This window comes from Sciurus vulgaris (genome assembly GCF_902686455.1).
Source record: "Sciurus vulgaris genome assembly, chromosome: 7".
NCBI classification, from domain to species: domain Eukaryota; kingdom Metazoa; phylum Chordata; class Mammalia; order Rodentia; family Sciuridae; genus Sciurus; species Sciurus vulgaris.
In genome coordinates this window covers 142,963,921-142,982,871 of record NC_136467.1, presented here as the reverse complement: position 1 = coordinate 142,982,871, position 18,951 = coordinate 142,963,921, and the positions used below count along the sequence as shown (strand labels likewise).

General features: G+C 37.3%; 1 protein-coding gene across 1 annotated transcript in view; it reads right to left on the bottom strand.

Annotated features, from left to right (window-relative positions):
• SYCP2L (synaptonemal complex protein 2 like) overlaps window positions 1-18,951 on the bottom strand; it is a gene marked incomplete at its 5' end in the record, with an annotated part of 104,671 nt that overhangs the window by 43,925 nt on the left and 41,795 nt on the right. The window contains one exon of the mRNA XM_079147404.1: window positions 11,826-11,895. Coding sequence (XP_079003530.1) covers window positions 11,826-11,895 — 70 coding nt within the window. The remainder of the gene's footprint in view (window positions 1-11,825; window positions 11,896-18,951) is intronic.

Here is an 18,951-nt window from a genome sequence, read left to right as displayed (position 1 = left end):
CTGCATGCAGCCGGATTGGATGGGAGGGGACAGCTAGGTGGTTTTCCACAATAAGTATTCCTCCATGTAAACCTCTCTCCACACTTGATTTTCTCCTGGTCACTTATGCGCACACTCTGATAAACAGCTGGGATAGGCCCAACTTGTTTTGGGGACAGACATGGGTGTGCCATTAATAGGCTCCCCTAGCTGCTGGCACTGGCACCATGGCTGCCAAATAGTTCCTTTTACTGTCCTTTATGCACGCCGCCAAGAGAGATAGTGGCTTCCCTCTGTACCCTGCATAGCTTGCTGTTTATTTGAGCAATGACTGATCTCTAAGTTGTGTCCTAACACACCTCACCTCAGCCTTCCCAAGAAAGGGGGTTTCTTTAATTCTTTTATTGCTTTACTGCATTCACGTAGGGACAGTTGTGGCTTGCACCTCCAACCGCTGTTGTGGCTGGGAATCTTTCTCCCTTATTATACAAGATCTCCCGAGTCCCTGATCTGTTTTGAGTGTCCAGTATTAAATTCTAGTAGTCCCCCTAATTCCTGATCATTCACACATCTTGTTGAAAAGTTGCCTGCTTTTCTTGGTCCACATGATGGAGCCACTAGGGAAGTGACCTCTCTATTCTACCATCTTGCTACCTCCCTCTGAATTTTACCAAATATTAAAGAACTTAGGGGCTGGGGAGATAGTTCAGTTGGTAGAGTGCTTGCCTCACAAGCACAAGGCCCTGGGTTCAATCCCCAGCACCGCAAAAAAAAAAAAAAAAAAAAAAAAAAAAAAAAAAAAAAAAAAACAAAAAAACACTACAGACCTACATTGCTGATCAACATAGATGCAAAATTCCTCAACACAATACTAGCAAGTGGAATTTAACAGCACATTAAAAAAAATCATATCCTACACTGTGATCAAACTGGTTTCATTCCCAGGATGTAAGGATGTTACAGCACATCTTTATAGAATGAATAAAAACCATGTTCATCTCAATATATAAGAAAAATTAACATTCCATCATAATAAAAGTCCTGAACAAGTTAGGTATAGAAGGATTATAGGTATACATGACAAAAACACAGCTGCCAACAGACTCAATGAGGAAAATCTAAAAGCATTTCCTCTAAAATCAGGAAGAAAAAAAAAGAGCCCACTCTGACTTTTATGTAACATGGTACTAGAAGTTTTAGGCAGAGCAATTAGATAAGAGAAAGAAATGATAGGCATAGAAATAGGAAAGGAGGAATAAGATGGTATGATACATACATAAAAGAAACCTATAAAATCAACCAAATTAGGCTGTGCATGTACAAATAAATCACAATGAATCTCACATCTATGTATTAGTATCATGCACCAACTTAAAAATAAAGGAGACCAGTAGAGGAAGGTAATCAAAGGAAAAAAGGTAGGAGATAGAGAGGAAGTACTGAGGAATTCAATTGATCAAATTATGTTATGTGCTTATATGGATGGCATGATGAATCCCAATATTATGTATGATTAAAATGTACCAGCAAACATCTTTAAAAAACTAGTGATCCCTACAAGACTGAATTCAGTAAAACAGGATGCTAAATCAACATACAAAATCAGTAGCTTTCCTATATATCCATAATGAAATTTCTAAGGAATCAAGAAAGCAATCCTCTTCACAACAGCTATCAAAACATTAATTAAATGCCTGGGAATAAGCTTATCCAAGGAAGTGAAAGACCTCCACAATGAAAATTCACAAACACAGATGAAGAAATTAAAGAAAATACAGGACGATGTCAAGACCTACTCTGTCCATGGATTGGAAGAATTAATACTAAAATGTCCACACCAAAGCAAACTACAGATTTAATGCAATCTCCATAAAAATAATGATATTCCTCACAGAACTGGAAAAAAAAAATACTAAAATTCACATGGAAGCACAAAATGCTCTAAATAGCCAATGCAAACTTGAATAAAAAGAGCAAACTGGAGATGTCAAATACCTTATTTCTAGACATACTATGGAGCAATGGTAACCAAAATGGCATAAAAACAGACTTATAGACCAATGAAACAGAACAGAGATCCAGAAACAAACCTATGCAGCTACAGCTAAATGATCTTTGATAAAGGTACCAAAACCATATGCTAGAGAAAGCACAGCCTCCTGAATAAATGGTGTCAGGAAGACTGGAGATTGACCTGCTGAAGATTGAAACTTTTCTCCTCTTACCTTGTACAAGAACAACTCAAAATGGACCAAAGACCTAAATGTACCAACAACTCAAACTACTAGAGGAAAACAGAAGATGCACTTCAAGACTCAGGTTCAAGCAATGATTTTTCTGGATAGAACCTCCAAAACAATGATTGACAAATGGAATTATTTCAAATTCAAAAGATTCTATACAGCAAAGGAAAAAACATAGAGAAGAGATAACACCACAGAATGGGAGAAAATATCTGTCAGTTATTCATCTAACAAAAGATTAACATCCAGAACATATACAGAACTCAAAAACTTAATTTAAAAAGAGATCCAATTTAAAAATAGGCCCACAATCTGAATAGACACTTCTCCAAAGATAAAATATAAATGGCCAACAAATATATGAAAAAATGTCCAATATCATTAACCACCAGGGAAATGCAAATCAAAACTATAATGAGATGTTTCAAGCCACTGACTGTCTACTGTAAACAAAGGAGGATGAGGAAGAGGAGGAAGAGGCAGAGGAAACCATGCTGGTGGGGGTGTGGAGGCAAATGAACTCCTATCTGCTGTGGGTGGGAATGTAAATCAAAGCAGCCACTATGGAGAACAATATGGAGGCTCCTCAAAAGGCAAAACAAAACAAAAATAGAGCTGCCACATGATCTAGCTATCTCACTCCTGAAGTGGAAATGAAATCAAAAGGAAATGAAATCAACACGCAGAAGAGATACCTGCATACCCTTGTTTATGGTGGCACAATTTGTATTAGCTAAGATATAAAATCAGCTAAGTGTCCATCAATAGATGAAGGATCATGTGTTGTATATGCACAATGGAGTATTATTTAGCCATTAAAAATTAAATACTGTTATTTGCAGCAACATAGATAGAACTGGAGTACATCAAGTTAAGCAACGTCAGTCAGACACAGAAAGACAATGACGACATGTTCTCTCTCATATGTGGAAACTAAGTTGACCTGAACATATAATAGTGATTCCTAGGGACTGAGAAGGGTGTTAGGGGTGAGGGTGAAAGAAGAGTGATTAGATGATCACAGCATACTCATGCACGTATGGAAATATCACACCAAATTCTATTAATATTGATATTAGTTAAAAAAAGAAAAAAAGAAAAAGAAAAAGGTGGGAATCAAAGACCTAAATGTAAAATCTGAAAATAAAAAATTACTACAAAAGAACATAGGAAACACTTCAAGACATTGGTAGTGTCAATTATCTTTTAGATAGAACTCCAAAGGTATAGGCCATAAAATAAAAATGGACAAATGGGATTACATCAAACCAAGAACCTTCTGCACAGCAAAGGAAACAATCCACAGAGTGAAGAAGGAATCTACAGAAGGGGAAAAATATTTGAAACTATTCTTCTGTTTAGAAATTAACGTCCATAATGTAAAATGAACTAAAAAAGCTGGACACCATAAAAGCAGTCCATTTTTTTTAAAGTGGGCTCAAGATCAAAATGACATTTCTCAAAATACAGAAGCCCACACGCATATTTACAATAATTACAAAAGAAATTCTTCAGAATAAATTTAACCCAAGAGGCAAAAGATCAATGAAAACCATAAAACATTTATGAAAGAAATTGAAGAGGATGCAAACAAGTAGAAAGACATCCCATGTTCATGGATTGGAAGAATCAGAATTATGAAAATGCCCATACTACCCAGGGCAATGTACAGATTCAAGGCCATCCCTATCAAAACACCAACAACATTCTTTAAAATTTTTTTAAATTCTAAAATTTATAGGGAATTCCAGAAAAATCCTGAATAGACAAAGCCATCTTGAAAGAAAGAAAACAGATGAAGAACAACGAAGAGGGAGGCATTATAATATCTTACTTCAAAATGTGCTACACAAAGCTATAGTAATCAAAACAGCATGGTACCTAAAAACAACCCACTTGCCAAATGGAACAAAAACTGGTGGAACTGGTGGTGGCAGGTGGAACATGCATCTACAGCAGTCTGATTTTTTTTTAATGTACTGGAATTTTAACTCAGGGTGCTCTATCACTGAGCTACATCTCCACCACTTTATATTTTTAATTTTGAGACAGGGTCTAAGTTGCCCAGCTGACCTCAAACTTGCAAACTTCCTGCCTCAGCCTCCCAAGTTGCTGCGATTACAGGTGTGTGCCACCATGCCTGGTTGGCAAACTGATTTTGACAAAGGTGGTAAGAACACACATTGGAGAGGCCCTTTAGTAAACAGTGCTGGGAACTCGGATATGTGCATGCAGAAAAATGAAGCTAGTCCCTTATCTTTCACCAGTTATAAAAATCAACTCAGAGGGGATTAAAGAGTTTCATATAAGACCTAAAACTATGAACTATTAGAAGAAAACACTGGAATGGGCCAGAAACTAATGCACAAGATCAAAAGTACAGGAAATCAAAGCAAAAATAGACAAATCAAGCTGCATCAAAACTAAAACACTTCTGCAAAGTAAACAACAGATTGAAGAGAAAACCTCTAGAAAGGGAGAAAATATTTGTGAACCATGTATCTGACAAGGGACAAATATCCAGAATATATAAGCAACTCTCAAAACTCAACAGCAAAACAGGAAACGAAACCCCACATAATCCAATTTTTTAAAGGGAGATGCATCTCTATAGACATTTCTCATAAGAATACAGACAAATGGCCAACAGGTATGTGACAAATTTCATCTCTCATCATCAGGGAAATGCAAATCAAAACCACAGTGACGTATCACCTTACCCCAGTTAGAAATGGCTATTTATCAAAAAGACTAAAGCTACCATGTGCTGGTGAGGATGTGGAAAAGAGGGAACCCTGCATACTGCTGATGGGAATGTGACTCAGGACAGTCATTATGGAAAATGGTATGTAAACTTCTCAAAAAATTAAAAATGGAACTATCAGATGATCAATCCCACTGCTGGGTATATGTCTGAAGGAAATTACATCAGTACGTGGAGAAACATCTGCTCTCTCACATTCATTGCAACACTATTCACAATAGCTAAAGATGGGAACAACCTCAGTGTTTATCATCTGACAAATGGATAAAGAAAGTGTGGTACGTATATGCAGTGGAATACTAGTCAACCATAAAAAGTAATGAAATCCTGTCTTTTGCAGCAACATGGGTGGAAATGGAGATTGTTATGTTAGGTGAAATAAGCCAGGCACAGAGGACAAGTACCATGTGTTTCCTCAGATATGGAGGCTCATGGAAGCTGAGAGTAGAAAGGTATTTGCTAGAGGTCAGAGAGTAGGGGATTAGGTTGACCAGGTATAAATTCTTGATGTTCTTTTCATTGAGGACTGTAGGGAAAGGCTGAACAGTGGATGGAGTTAGATAACAACAAGTTCACTACAGAAAACAATAAAGTACTGTACACTTCAAAGAGCTGGAAGAACAGATTTTCAAAGTTTACACCATAAAGAAATGACAAATGTTTGGGGATATAAATTTTTAGTCTGATCTACCATTAGGCAATGTATCCAGGTACTTAGATACTACACAGTACTCCATTAATCTGTACAATTTTAATGGTCTTGTGTATCATTTAAAAATAAATGCATAAAAGTCACTGATGAAAGAGGAATTAACAGTGACATTTACATGAAAGAAATTTGCCTGCACTTATGTTTTATAAAAGCACATAAACAAAATTTTAATATTAATTACAGTGTCTTATTTCTTGGAGAGTATCCGAAAAAAAAAAAAAAAAAAAAAGATCAATTCACTGAAATGGAAAAAAAACGAACACCACTAAAAGACAATGGAATAAAGTTCTCAAAGAATAGTGAATTAAGAAATATGTACCCAGTCAACCTAAGTTAAAAGTTACAAAAAGATTAAAAAGAAAAGACTTTATGGGCAGGGGATATAGCTCAGTTGGTAGAGTGATCGCCTTGCATGCACAAGGCCCTGGGTTCAATCCCCAGCACTGCAAAAAAAAAAAAAAAACAAAAAAAAAAAAAAAACAAGAAAAGACTTTATAGTAAAACAATTTTTAAAACGTTAAAAGGCAAAATACACAATGAGAATATTTTAATAAATATATATATATATATATAGGATTAATCTTCAGGACATACAAAGAACTCAAAAACTTAACAGCAAAAACAAACAAACAAAAAACCCAATCAATAAATAAGCAAAGAAGTGAAAAGGCACTTCACAGAAGAAAAAATATAAATGGTCAACAAATATATGAAAAATGCTCAACATCTCTAGCAATTAGAGAAATGAAAATTAAAACTACACAGATTCTATCTCACTCTAGTCAGAATGGCAATTATCAAGAATACAAGCAACAATAAATGTTGGCAAGGATGTGGGGGAAAAGGTACACTCATACACTGCTGGTGAGACTGCAAATTGGTGAAATCACTCAGGAAAGCAGTATGAAGATTCCTTAGAAAACTTGGGATGGAACCACCATTCGACCCAGCTATCCCACTCTTCAGTATATACCCAAAGGACTTAAAATTAGCATACTACACTGACACAGCCACATCAATGTTCATAGCAGCTCAATTCACAATAGCTAAGCTATGGAACCAACCTAGCTATCTTTCATCAGAATGGATAAAGAATGTGTGGTGTATATACACAATGGAATATTACTCAGTCATAAAGAAGAATGATTTTATGACATTTGCCAGTACATGGATAGGATCTGGAGACTATCGTGCTAGGTGAAATAAGCCAATCCTCCAAAATCAAAAGTTGAATATTTTCTCTGATATGTGGAAGCTAATCCACAATTAATGGGGAGGTGTTTTAGTCAGCTTTTTCACTGCCGTGACTAACTGACGGAAGGAGCACAACCGTAGAGGAGGAAAGGTTTACTTGAAGGCTCACGGTTTCAGAGGTCTTAGTCCACAGAAGGCCAGCTCCATTTCTCAGGGCTCAGGATGAAGCTGAGCATCATGGTGCCAGAGGGTGGTGGAGGGAAGCAGCTTACACCACGGTGATCAGGAAGCAGAGCGACTCTGCTGACCATATCAAATATACATACCCCAACACCACGCGTAAATCCCACCTCCTCCAGCCACACCCCACCTGCCTCCAGTTACCACTCAGTGAATCCCATCAGGGATTAATTCACTGATTAGGCTAAGACTCAAAACCCAATCATTTCTCCTCTGAACCTTCTTACATTGTCTCCCCTGTGAGCTTCTGAGGGACACCTCACATCCAAACCATAACAGGAGGGATTAACAAAATAGACAAAAGGAGTGGAGGGAAGGTAGGGCGCTGGGAAAAGGAAAGAGTGGAATGAATCTGACTCACTTTCCTACATTCATATATGAATACACCACAGTGAATCTCACCATTGTGTACATCCTCAAGAAATGTTTAAAAATAACTATGGATAACTGGCAGAAAGATCAGGAGGCGGAAAGGAGCAGGAAGTGGGGGAGGGGAGGAGAGGCGAGGTACTGGGGACTGAATTAGAACAAGATATGGCCGTCCTTTTATAATTGTGTCAAAATGGATTCTGTTGTCATGTATAACTTAAAAAACAATAAAAATATATCAATAGACTTAACCCACCTATTCAAGGCTTTTCAAATTAGATTAGAAAGCAAAATATGATTCTATGCTGTGTACAAAAAAATGCTTAAAATTATAAAGATTGAAAATAAAAGCATGGACAAGAGTTTACCTGTTAGGCATCAAGACAGAGTTGCACCATTAGGTGAAGGAGAATTATAATCAAAAAGTATCAATAAGAACAAAAGGAAAAAGAAGCAAATAACTCATCCTAGGCTTTGAAGAAGTATCACACAATTTTAAGGAAAATGAGAAATTCCAAATACGAACAAATCTCCTTCGTATACCAAAAGCAAGTCCCCATGAGCAAAAGGCAGCAGAAACGAACAGCAGAAAGGCATTCACAAAAACTCTGGCAACTGGATTTCTCAGACACATTAACAATATCTACTCTTTAAAAACAAAGTGTACTCTACAAATACCTGCAGAGAACAGAGAAGCATGTAAAGATGGCGTTGCAAACCTGTAAGGGCCAAACAATTTCTAGACATGGAAAAATGGATTCGGAAACGTTCAATGACAGCAGATCAAATGTAAGTGAAAAGGTAGTCATGAGGAACAAATGAAATTATTCAGTATGCAAACAGTCGGGAAATGGAGAACACGCAGGTGTGGTTAAGAGAATGAAGGTTTAGGATGTACCTCATTTGAGTTCAAGAAGAGAGAATGAACCAGAAACAGTACTGGAAGAAAAAATGGCTAACAACTTTCCTGGATGGATGAAAGACGCAAGTCACAAAATTCACTGCGAATGCCAAGGAGGACAAACAAGAAGACTACACTTAGATAAATTTTAAATGGAAAATTACCCAAGAAAAACTGAAGTCATACATAGGAGAAAAAAAAATAAAGGACAAATTACCTTTGGAGTGATTGACTGAAAACTGAATTTCCGTCAGAAAACGAACAGCAGTGGAATAATTTGATACAGTGATAGGAAAAATACTCTGCCAACCTGATATTCTCTAGCAGTAAAATTTTATTCATGAATAAGAGTGCACTAGGCATGCTCAGACAAGCAAAAACTGAATGTCATCTTGATATTTCAATTAACGTTAAAATAAATACCACAACATAATGTGGTTGGGTTAGAATAATGGAGTTCAAGGTTATAAATGGGGAAGAAGTAATGTTATTGATGAAGTTTACACTTTGAAAAGTGTTACATGTGTTATAAGTTAATAAGAAAATGAGAACAAATAGAGTATACAGAGAAAAATGAGTAGATATAAAGTGAGAAAAAAACACAAGCAAAATAAAAATATGAGAAAGCAAGCAGAATGGTGGAGGAACATGAAGTACAAAATAAATTGGCAGATATAATCCAAATATAATAGTGATTACATTAAATGTAAATAGACTAAATCTTCCCATTGGACAACACTGAGATGAAGGTCAAGGAAGTCCAACCACAGGCTGTTGAGAAATGAAATCTGTCATCTCAGCCTATATATGTAAATATAAAAATATACCATGAAAATTTTAAGCCAAAGAAATAACACACACACACACACACACACACACAAAAATAACTGGGAAGAACAAGGTTACTTTGCTATGGTAAAAGTTTTACTATACCATAAGGTAAACATAAACTAAGGCAATTTACATTTTACCTAACATCCTAGTTTTAATTTATATAAAAGTAAAATTTAACAGGAGAAATTGGAAAATCCACAATTATAATGAAAGCTTTTAACATACTTCTCTGAGCAATTTTTAAAGTAATTAGACTTAAAAAAATTAGCAAGAATATAAAATTCATAGAAGATAGATAAGTGACCTGATATATTCTATCATATCCGCAATTTATATGCCCAACAAGCGTGAAATATATTCTTTTGTACTGTGCCCCAAACTGAGAAATATGTTCTAATCACAAACTTTTATAAAAATTGGCATATAACAGATCATAAATACATCTCAAAATTTCAAAGGATATAATCATAAGCACCATGTTCTCTAGTCATAATGCCAACTAGAAACAATTACAGAAAGATAGCTACAAAAATTCTGTACTCTTGAAAATTAAGAAATATCTTTTAAAATAACCTTTGAAACCATAGACATTAAAATAAAAATGGAAGATATTTAAAACTAAATATCAAATGTGACATAGGTGAGATTCACCTCAAGTAGCGCTTAACAGAGAAACATAGCAATAGATATATTAATATAATAAACGGTATATGATAGTATCTGAGGTTTGGTAGAAAAGAATTTCACATAACTAACCACAGAGAAAAGATTGTTGAACTAGAGGGTTCATTAAAAATTTTGTCTATCAAAAGAGATCATAAACGCATCATACAAGAAAGAAGCCCAAAACTTGAAGAGAAAGGAGATGTGCATGGTGTATCTAACCAGGTACTGAACTGCCGAGTTGTTACATAAAGAATTCCTCAGATCAACATAAAATGACATTTCTATCAACAACTGATCCAGACATTTGGACACTACACAAAGGAAATTCAAATATCTTCAAAAAAACAAATATCTAAAGATATGGTGATACTAAACCATACATAGAAACATTTGAAATAAATTTCAACATACACATGAGAAGACTTCAAAGCCAAGCACTGCCAAGGATCTGAAGCAACCGAACTCGCGTACAAGCTGGTGGGAAAGTAAGTTGACTCAACTACTTTGGAAAAGCATTTTGGCACATTTCCGACTGTGAAAAACATACACTCTCCATAATCACAATTCTACTCCTAAAAACATGCCTGGAGAAAAACTTTCATAGATGTAGCAGGAGAGCTGGGCATGATGCTTAAGAATGGCTTTCTAACCACCAAAAACTTCAAACTCCAAACATCCTACAGTACTGGGACGGTGACTACGGTATATCCATGTAACTGAATGCTCCGTTGTCATGAAGAGGAATATACTCCACACACATCCATCTGCAAAAATGGATCTTAAAAATGACCCCGCAGAAAGAGGTCATATAAGATGTACACAATGTAATTTTATTTTTTTACCTTTCAGACCATAGAAAGCTAAACTACATGTAATCTAGGGGTACATATAAAGAAAGTAAACTCACAAAGAACAGAAGGCTTTTCACATAAGTCAGGATGACAGCTACCTCTATGAGGGGTGGAAGAAATGAACAGGGAGTGATTCAATAGGGAAGGATTCTAAGACAATTTCCTACTTTCTACTTTGCTATGATTGAAGTTTTAATATACCATAAGGTAAATGTAAACTAAGGCAAGTTTATGTGGTGACAAGTGTTCACTTTGTGATGATTCACTGAACTGTACACCTGCTTTACAATCTCTCTCTATACACATAATATTTTTCACAATGCAAAAGTTTAAAACTAAGACCAGCGGAATCAAACAAAGAATAGCATCTCTGGTCAGAGAAAAGGGTGGAGATGGGTTGTAGGATGGGTTGTACCAGGACTTTAGAAGTAATAGTAATGTTCCATTTCTAAGTTTCTAAAACTAGCTATCTGCAAATATTTGTTGTGTGGATATTCTGAATATCCTACGTGTAATCTATAATGACTTGAAACATCAATACATACTTTAACATGCAATTAAGACGTGTCATGAAAAGCAGCAGGTTATTATGTGAACATGTCTATGCACACATTAGTAAGTAGTTACATCAATACGACATTAAGAACTAGCCTGGGAACCTTCCATTACTGTTACCGTGATAAAACAAATTTAGAAGTTTCAATAACTTGGTTGCACCTTTTGGAACAGACCTTACAGACCGAGTAGCCTACACACATGGGGATAAAACAAACTCCTGCGCCACGTCTCAGGCAAGTGTCCCTGCCGTGTCCTCAGAGGCTGCAGAGGAGGCATAGCAGTGGATGGGACCCCAGACCCAGGCTCTCCCCACAGCCACAGGAGACTCTGGTTCCCGGTGAACCCCTTTTCTCCCCTGGACCCTCATGAAAATTTAGAGCCGATTAGCAGCTCATACTGCTCACCCTGTGACCTGGCAAGAGTCACTCTGCAAAGTGATTTTTATCTGTTACCATCTGAAAAATCACCCAGATTAATTTTACTTTGTTCTGTGAAGAGTTTGTTGTTCTCTTACCTCTGTCATCCAAGTTTTGCAGCTTATGTTTGAAGCTAGTATTTTCCATTAATGACTCTTGGTTCACAATCTAAAACACAAAAAAAGTGTGTGCGTATGTACTTATCACAATATGTATGTATATATATATATATATAATTATATGTATATGTATAAAACTGCAAAGATATAGTGCCACACTATCCCTTAAAAAAGAATAAGCCAGTATGTTATACAAATATATTTTTAATTCTAGAAAAGCAGATGAATAACTGGATAGTACCTGAGATGCATTTTCTTCAACCTCTGGGTGCTCCGAGGCAGAGAGATCACCCTGTGGGTGTGGACTTGGAAGTTCTAAGTATTAGAAAAAACAGCTTCAAGTGAATAGATGATTAAAGATAAATAACATTTCACGATAACTTTCTATGTTAAATCACATAATAAAAAGATGGGGACATAGTCCTAGATAAAACAATATATACATATTTCGGAACACGTAATGTTATTAGGTTTATAGAGCTGAGATAAAATGAATAGTCAATGACCTCAACAAGATAACACTGTATGAGCTGCCCATCTGGCCCCAAATATGGACCAGGAGTCCATCACCTCAACCTTGAGACTCTTCTCTTCCTTAGCTCACCTCCCCTATTTCCTCCGACTTCTATGCGTGATGATTGACATATACAGGGCACGGTGACCATGAGATTTCACACATCCATCGCCACCATGCTGTACCTTACGTCTGTAGAACTCATTCATCTTATGGCTTTACGTCTCTGCGCTTAGATCAGCATCTTCCCATTTCCCCCACCCCCAGGGCAGCTACCATTTTACTCTCTGCAAGTTTGACTTTGAATTCCACACATAACTGAAACACACAGCATTCATCTGTGTCTGGCTCATTTAACTGAACATAACGTCCTTCAAGTTCATCCATCTGGTCACAGATGGCAGGATTTCTGCCCCCCTCGTGGAATGGGATGATGTTCCATTGTGTGCCCACACCATACTCTCTCCTTCCATTTATCCACTGACAGGTACTTAGGTGGCTTCCCTATCTTGGCTACTGTGACTAACGTTGCAGCCCACACTCAAGTGCTGCTGTCTCTAGCATACTGATTAGAGTTCCTTTGAACGGATACCTGGAAATGGAATTGCTGGATCATTCTATTTTCAAGCAGTTGAGGAACTTCCATACTGCTCTCTATGGATGTACCAACGCACACTTCCATCAACTGTGTACTGAGGGTTTCCATTTCTTCATTTGCCAACACTTGTTACCTCTGGTCTGTCTGATAATAGTCATCCTCAAGGTGGGAAGTGATAGCTCCCTGTGGTTTGATTTGTGCTTCCCTGATTGGTGACGCTGAGCCCCTCTCCATACACCTGTTGGTCACTTGTATGTCTTCTTCGGTCAAGTGTCTGCTCAGGCATTTTGCCTTCCTACATTTTTTCTATTGAGTGCCTTATGTATTTTAAAAATCATGTTTTCTATACTCTGTAGGTTGATTTCTTTGAAGTTTTTTAATTTGTTGCAGTACCACTTATTTTTGTTTAAAAAAATTCACTGCCAAGACTGATAAAAAGGGGGAAACAATTCCTTTACAAGAGTTTTACAGTCTTCAATATTAAAATCTATAATCCACTTTAATATTTCATATGGTATGAGACAGGGGTCTGATATTTAATATATTGATGTCCAGTTTTTTCAGCACCATTTCCTCATTATATATCCTTAGCACTATGTCAAAGATTAGTTGAATATATATATGTGTGGGTTTCTTATTGGGATCTTCTACTGCATGGTCTGTGTGTGTTTTCACACCTGTTTTGAGTAACACAGCTTTGTAACACAGTTTGATCTCAGGGAGTATGATTCTTCCAGCTTTATTTCCCTTTATTGAGATTGCTTTAGCTCTTTGGGATCTTTCGCTGCTTCATACAAATTTCAGGATTTTTTTTTTTTTTGGTAATAAAAATGCCATTGGAATTTTGATAAGGATTACTTGGAATCCATAGATTGTGGACTGTTTAGACATTTTAATATTTATTCTTCCAATCCATGAACATGTGAGATCTTTCCATTTGCCTTCTTTATCAATGTCTTATAGACTTTTACCTACTTATATTCATTCCTGTTTTATTCTTTATGATGCTCCTAAAAATGGGATAATTTTCTTGATTTCTTTTCCAATTATTCTGTTACTGAACATAGAACAGACTCAAATTTTTATTAGCATAATTATGTATTCATGGGGTTCAGTGTCTATTCTCAAACATGCACACAGCAAGCCCTGATCAACTTGAATCATTCTTTTTCCACCAACATGAACTCTTCCCAATCCCTTGTAGTCACTATTCTACTTGCAGGTTGACATTTTTAACTTCCACACATGAGAACTTATAGTACTGTCTGCATCTGGCTCATTTCACTGAATAAGTTCCTCTGGTTCCACCCATTCTGCTGCAAAGGACAGGATTTCATTTTTCTGCATGCCTAAATACCATGGTGCATATATAACATGTTCTCTTTATCCATTTACTGGGCTAATTTCTTCATTACTATGAACAGTGTCACAACAAACATGAGCATGCAGGTACCTCTTTGGAAAGTTGATTTCACTTCCTTTGGATATATCCCCCAGGATTGGCATAGCTGGATCATATGGTAGATCTATTTTTAATTTTTGGAGAAATCCCCATACTGTTCTCCATAGTGGCTGTACTGTTTACATTTCCACCACCATATAAGTGCTTACAAGTTCCGTCTCCACCTCCTCACTGTAATTTCTTGGTATGTGTATATGTATGTACATGTATACATACACATTCTAATTGGGGAGAGATGGTACCTATTTGCTTTTCCCTGATGGCTAATGTTGGGCATTTTTTCCATATTTTTTTTGCCCAGTTGTATTTCTTCTTTGGATAAGTGTTTATTGAGATCCTTTCACCGTCTTTAAACCAAATTATTTTATTATGTTTTTGAGTTCTTTATGCATTCTGAACCCTCTGTCAAAGGAATACCTGGCAAATATTTTCTTCCATTCTGTGGGGTTGTCTTCTCACTACGTTGTTAACTTTGCTGTGAAGAAGCCTTTTAGTTTGAAGTAATCCTATTTATCAATTTTTGCTTCTGTTTCCTGTGCTTTTGGGATTTTACCCAGAAAATTATTGCCTGTACCTATGCCTTGAGGTGTTCCCCTTCTGCAGGACCTCAGTTTAGGTTTGTGATCCATTTTGAGTTGACTTTTATACAGGATCAGTGGGGGTCAAATTTCAATCTCTGTATATGGAGATCCAGTTTTCCCAGCACCATTTATTGAAGAGGCTGCCCTTTCTGCAATGTATGTTTTTGGGATGATGTTAGTCAACTTTTCATGGCTATGACTAAAATACTTTATAAGTACGACTTAGAGGAGGAAAAGTCTGGGGGAAGCCGTTTCAGAGGTTTCAGTCCATGGCTGAATGACTCCCTTGCTCTGGGCCTGAAGTGAGGCAGAATATCGTGGTGCAAAGGAATAGTGGAGAAAAGGTGCTCAGCTCATGGTAGCCAGGAATAGAGAAAGAGACCACATATGAGGATCCAAGAGTGAGTCAGTCCCCTGGGCATACCCTGTGACTTACTTCAATAATGCCCACCTGCCTACAGTTACCACCTACTACCCACTCAAATTATTACTTCCTCAAACAAATTAATCCACTTATGAGATTACAGCTCTCATCATTGCCTAAAAGCTCTACCTCTGAACCTTGCTGCATGGAAATCACGCTTTTGGGGGGACATTCCTAGATCCAAACCATCACAGGTACCTTGATCAAAAATCAGTTGACTACAAATGCATAGCTTTACTTCTGGGGTCTCTGTTTCGTTGTGTCTATTTTTGTGCCAATGCCATGTTGTTTTGATCCCCGTCTTGAAATGAGGTATTTGATGTCTTTAGCTTTGCTCTTTTGCTCAAGATGGCTTTGGCTACATCCACAACCACCATGATACCATCTGCCCCATGTGGTCAAGGAGTCCAAACCAGTGAAATTTCATCCTCCAAAACAGATGTTGGCAAAGGATGAACTGATGATCATGCTTCAGAAATGTCTCAAGGTTTCTAACTCTTCTGAGCAAAGAGAATAAACAAGTTCATGGCCCAGTTTCAGAGCCTTGATGATATCAAAGTAGTAGATGCTTCTGGACCACAACCCCAGGAACTTCTTCAAAAGATCTCTATCATCTTCAGAAAATAATTCTAACTGTAGGCTCTCAGTGCTCACAGTAAAGAATATTCTTTGTGTCACAAAATCAAATTAGTGACAAATGTAATGAAGCTTCACTCTTCACAAATACCTGGGATCTATTTTTCCTTACTGGAAATGAAGGAGTTAACAAGAAACGAACCAGGTTTGATGTACTCAGAGGAAAGGTTGTGAACATTATCTGGTGAGGGAATACATTCTGTCTCCTAAGACACGAGGTGGTGGACTTTAAATGCTGCTCCCATAACCACCTTGCACAGGGCACTCAGCAACCCTCATTATGATTTAAAGAACAAGGCACTGAAAAGTGAAGAAAGCCGAATTCCCCCGACGTCTGCACAGCTTGTAAACTGTACCTGGCGCGTAGCAGGCTTATCAATCCCGTGGACTGGTCAAAGGCTTTTGCAACAATTGCGACAGGTGCTGAAAAGATGAATTCTAGTTCTACAACCACAGAAGAGACCGATGAAATCATCCATGCTGTTTTAGAAGAACTGTTTCTGAACTAGAACCTTCAGGATTTATAAAGCCTCCCACACTGAAGACATGGTCATGTGACAAGGCTAACATGGGGAGGCTGGAGGAGACCATTCATATTTATATACCACCAGAGACGACTGTTTGCTAATCCTCCCTTGTGACATTTAGCCAGAAAGTACACTAATCCCAAACAGGTTTATATCAAAACATCTTTGGAGTATTTTAGAATTCAACAAATAACATACTCATATTGTAACTAAAACCTCTCATACATTATGATTGTCCTTTCTACAGAGTCATTACTAAATTGAATCACTCATGGATAAATTGAATAACTTTATCCAGGAATATAAATTGTTTACAACTTTAAAAAGATTCCTTTGGCTAATTGGTGTCTTGTGCTTCCATATGAATGTTACTATTTTCTAGTTCTGTGAAGAATTTTATTGGTATTTTGATGGAAAATGCATTCAATCTGTAGGATTGCCCTAGGTAGTCTGGACATTTGAACTATTTTTCAATCATGAACATGGGAAGTCTTTTCATCCTCTATCTTCAAATTCACCTGTCTGGTAATTCTTATTGTAGAGATACATTATTTCTTTGGTTAATACTTTGGATGTTTTATTTATTTGTAGTTAGTGTGAATGGAATTACCTTCAGGATTTTTTTCAGCAAACTATTATTGGCATATAGAAAACATACTATTTTTTATGTTGACTTTGCAACCTGCTACTTTAGTGAATTCATTGATCAATTCTGTCTTTTGGTGGAATATTTGAACTTTTCTACATAGAGAATCGTATCTACAAGCATGGATAATTGATTTCCTATTTGTATGCTTTTTCTTTCTAAAAGCTCCGCTATATGAATAAAAGGGGTGAGCAGACTTCCTTGCTTTGCCCATGATCTTAGAGGAAATGCCCTCAGCTTTCCCTCACCGAGTATGACGCTGGTCATGGGTCTGCCATACATGGCCTTTGTTAGTCGAGGGAGGATCCTTCCAGACCTAATTTGTTGAGAGCTTTTATTGTTAAGGGATGTTGAATGAGGGAACTAGTGTTCCCTCCCCAACCTGCCAGTAGTGGGCATCTAAGTGTGGCATGGCGGGGGAGGGTGGTAAAAACCATGGGGTTGCCTGCTTCCGGTCCTGGCATGGGCAGGAGTCCCTGTGCAGCTGACCACATGTAGTCTCGGAGGACTAGGACCCCAACCTCTTGGTTCTTAAGGGCAGTGTCCTCCATTCTCCTTGTCCAAACACCCTTTTCTTGGAATGCAGTGCACCCAGTGGACTCAAGTCACTGCTGTTCTGTTGTACCATGTTGGGTTCATGAGACAGTAACCCCATAAGTGGTGGAATGTCTGCAGAGTCCTGGAAATGGGAACATGCAGGGGATTCTGACCCACAGAGCAGCCCAGACAGACAACAGATCACTGCTCAAGATGGCCTCTAGCTGCAGCACCGTGGGGATTGCACACGGCGATAATAAGTAATCCTTTTCCAAAGCAAGGCTATGGTACAGATTTTCAGGTTACTTGTCTAAATGAGCTGCAAGCATGTGCGGATTGAATTTTCTAGTGTCTAGGATTGCCAAAGTCCATACTGGTTGAGTTTTCTAGGGCTCCTTCACTCTTACCCCACATAAACAGGACTCCTGTATGTGGACCCAGGTCACATATATCAGGGTATTTTGTTTTTCTTACTATGCTGTTTTCTTAAGTCTCTAAATCTTACCAGGTTTCAGTGTCTCTAGCTGCTTTCCAGTGTTCTCTCACACTGGATTGCTCATCTCAAAATGCAGCCATATACTGATTACTTTAGTTCTTTGTCGAGAAAGTGGCAAGTGATAGATGCCTTTTTTCAGTCAATTTGAATCAGGAATAACCAGGAAAAAAAGGATTCTTATGTTACTCTTGTATCCATAATTTTACTCAATTGGTTTACAGTTCTGAGATTTCTGGTGCAGGAAGTTTCATAGTTCTCTCTCTGTAAGAGCTTGTTGGAAGGCAGCTATGCTCACCACTATACCACCAACGTTCATGATGTCGGCTTAGGATCAGACTTTCTGAACACAACTCCCAAAGCACAAGAAATCAAAGCAAGAATCAATAAATGGGATGGATTCCCGCTAAAAATTTTTTCTCAACAAAGGATACAATCAAGAATGTGAAGAGAGAGCCTACAGAGTGGGAGAAAATTTTTTCTACATGCACTTCAGATAGAGCACTTATCTCCAAAATTTATAAAGAACTTACAAAACTTTACACCAAAAATACAAAGAACCCAATCAATAAATGGGCCAAGGAACTGGACACTTTACAGAAGACACACAGGCAATTAACACATGAAAAAGGGTTCAACATCTCTAGTAATTAGAGAAATGAAAATTAAAACAATTCTAAGATGTCA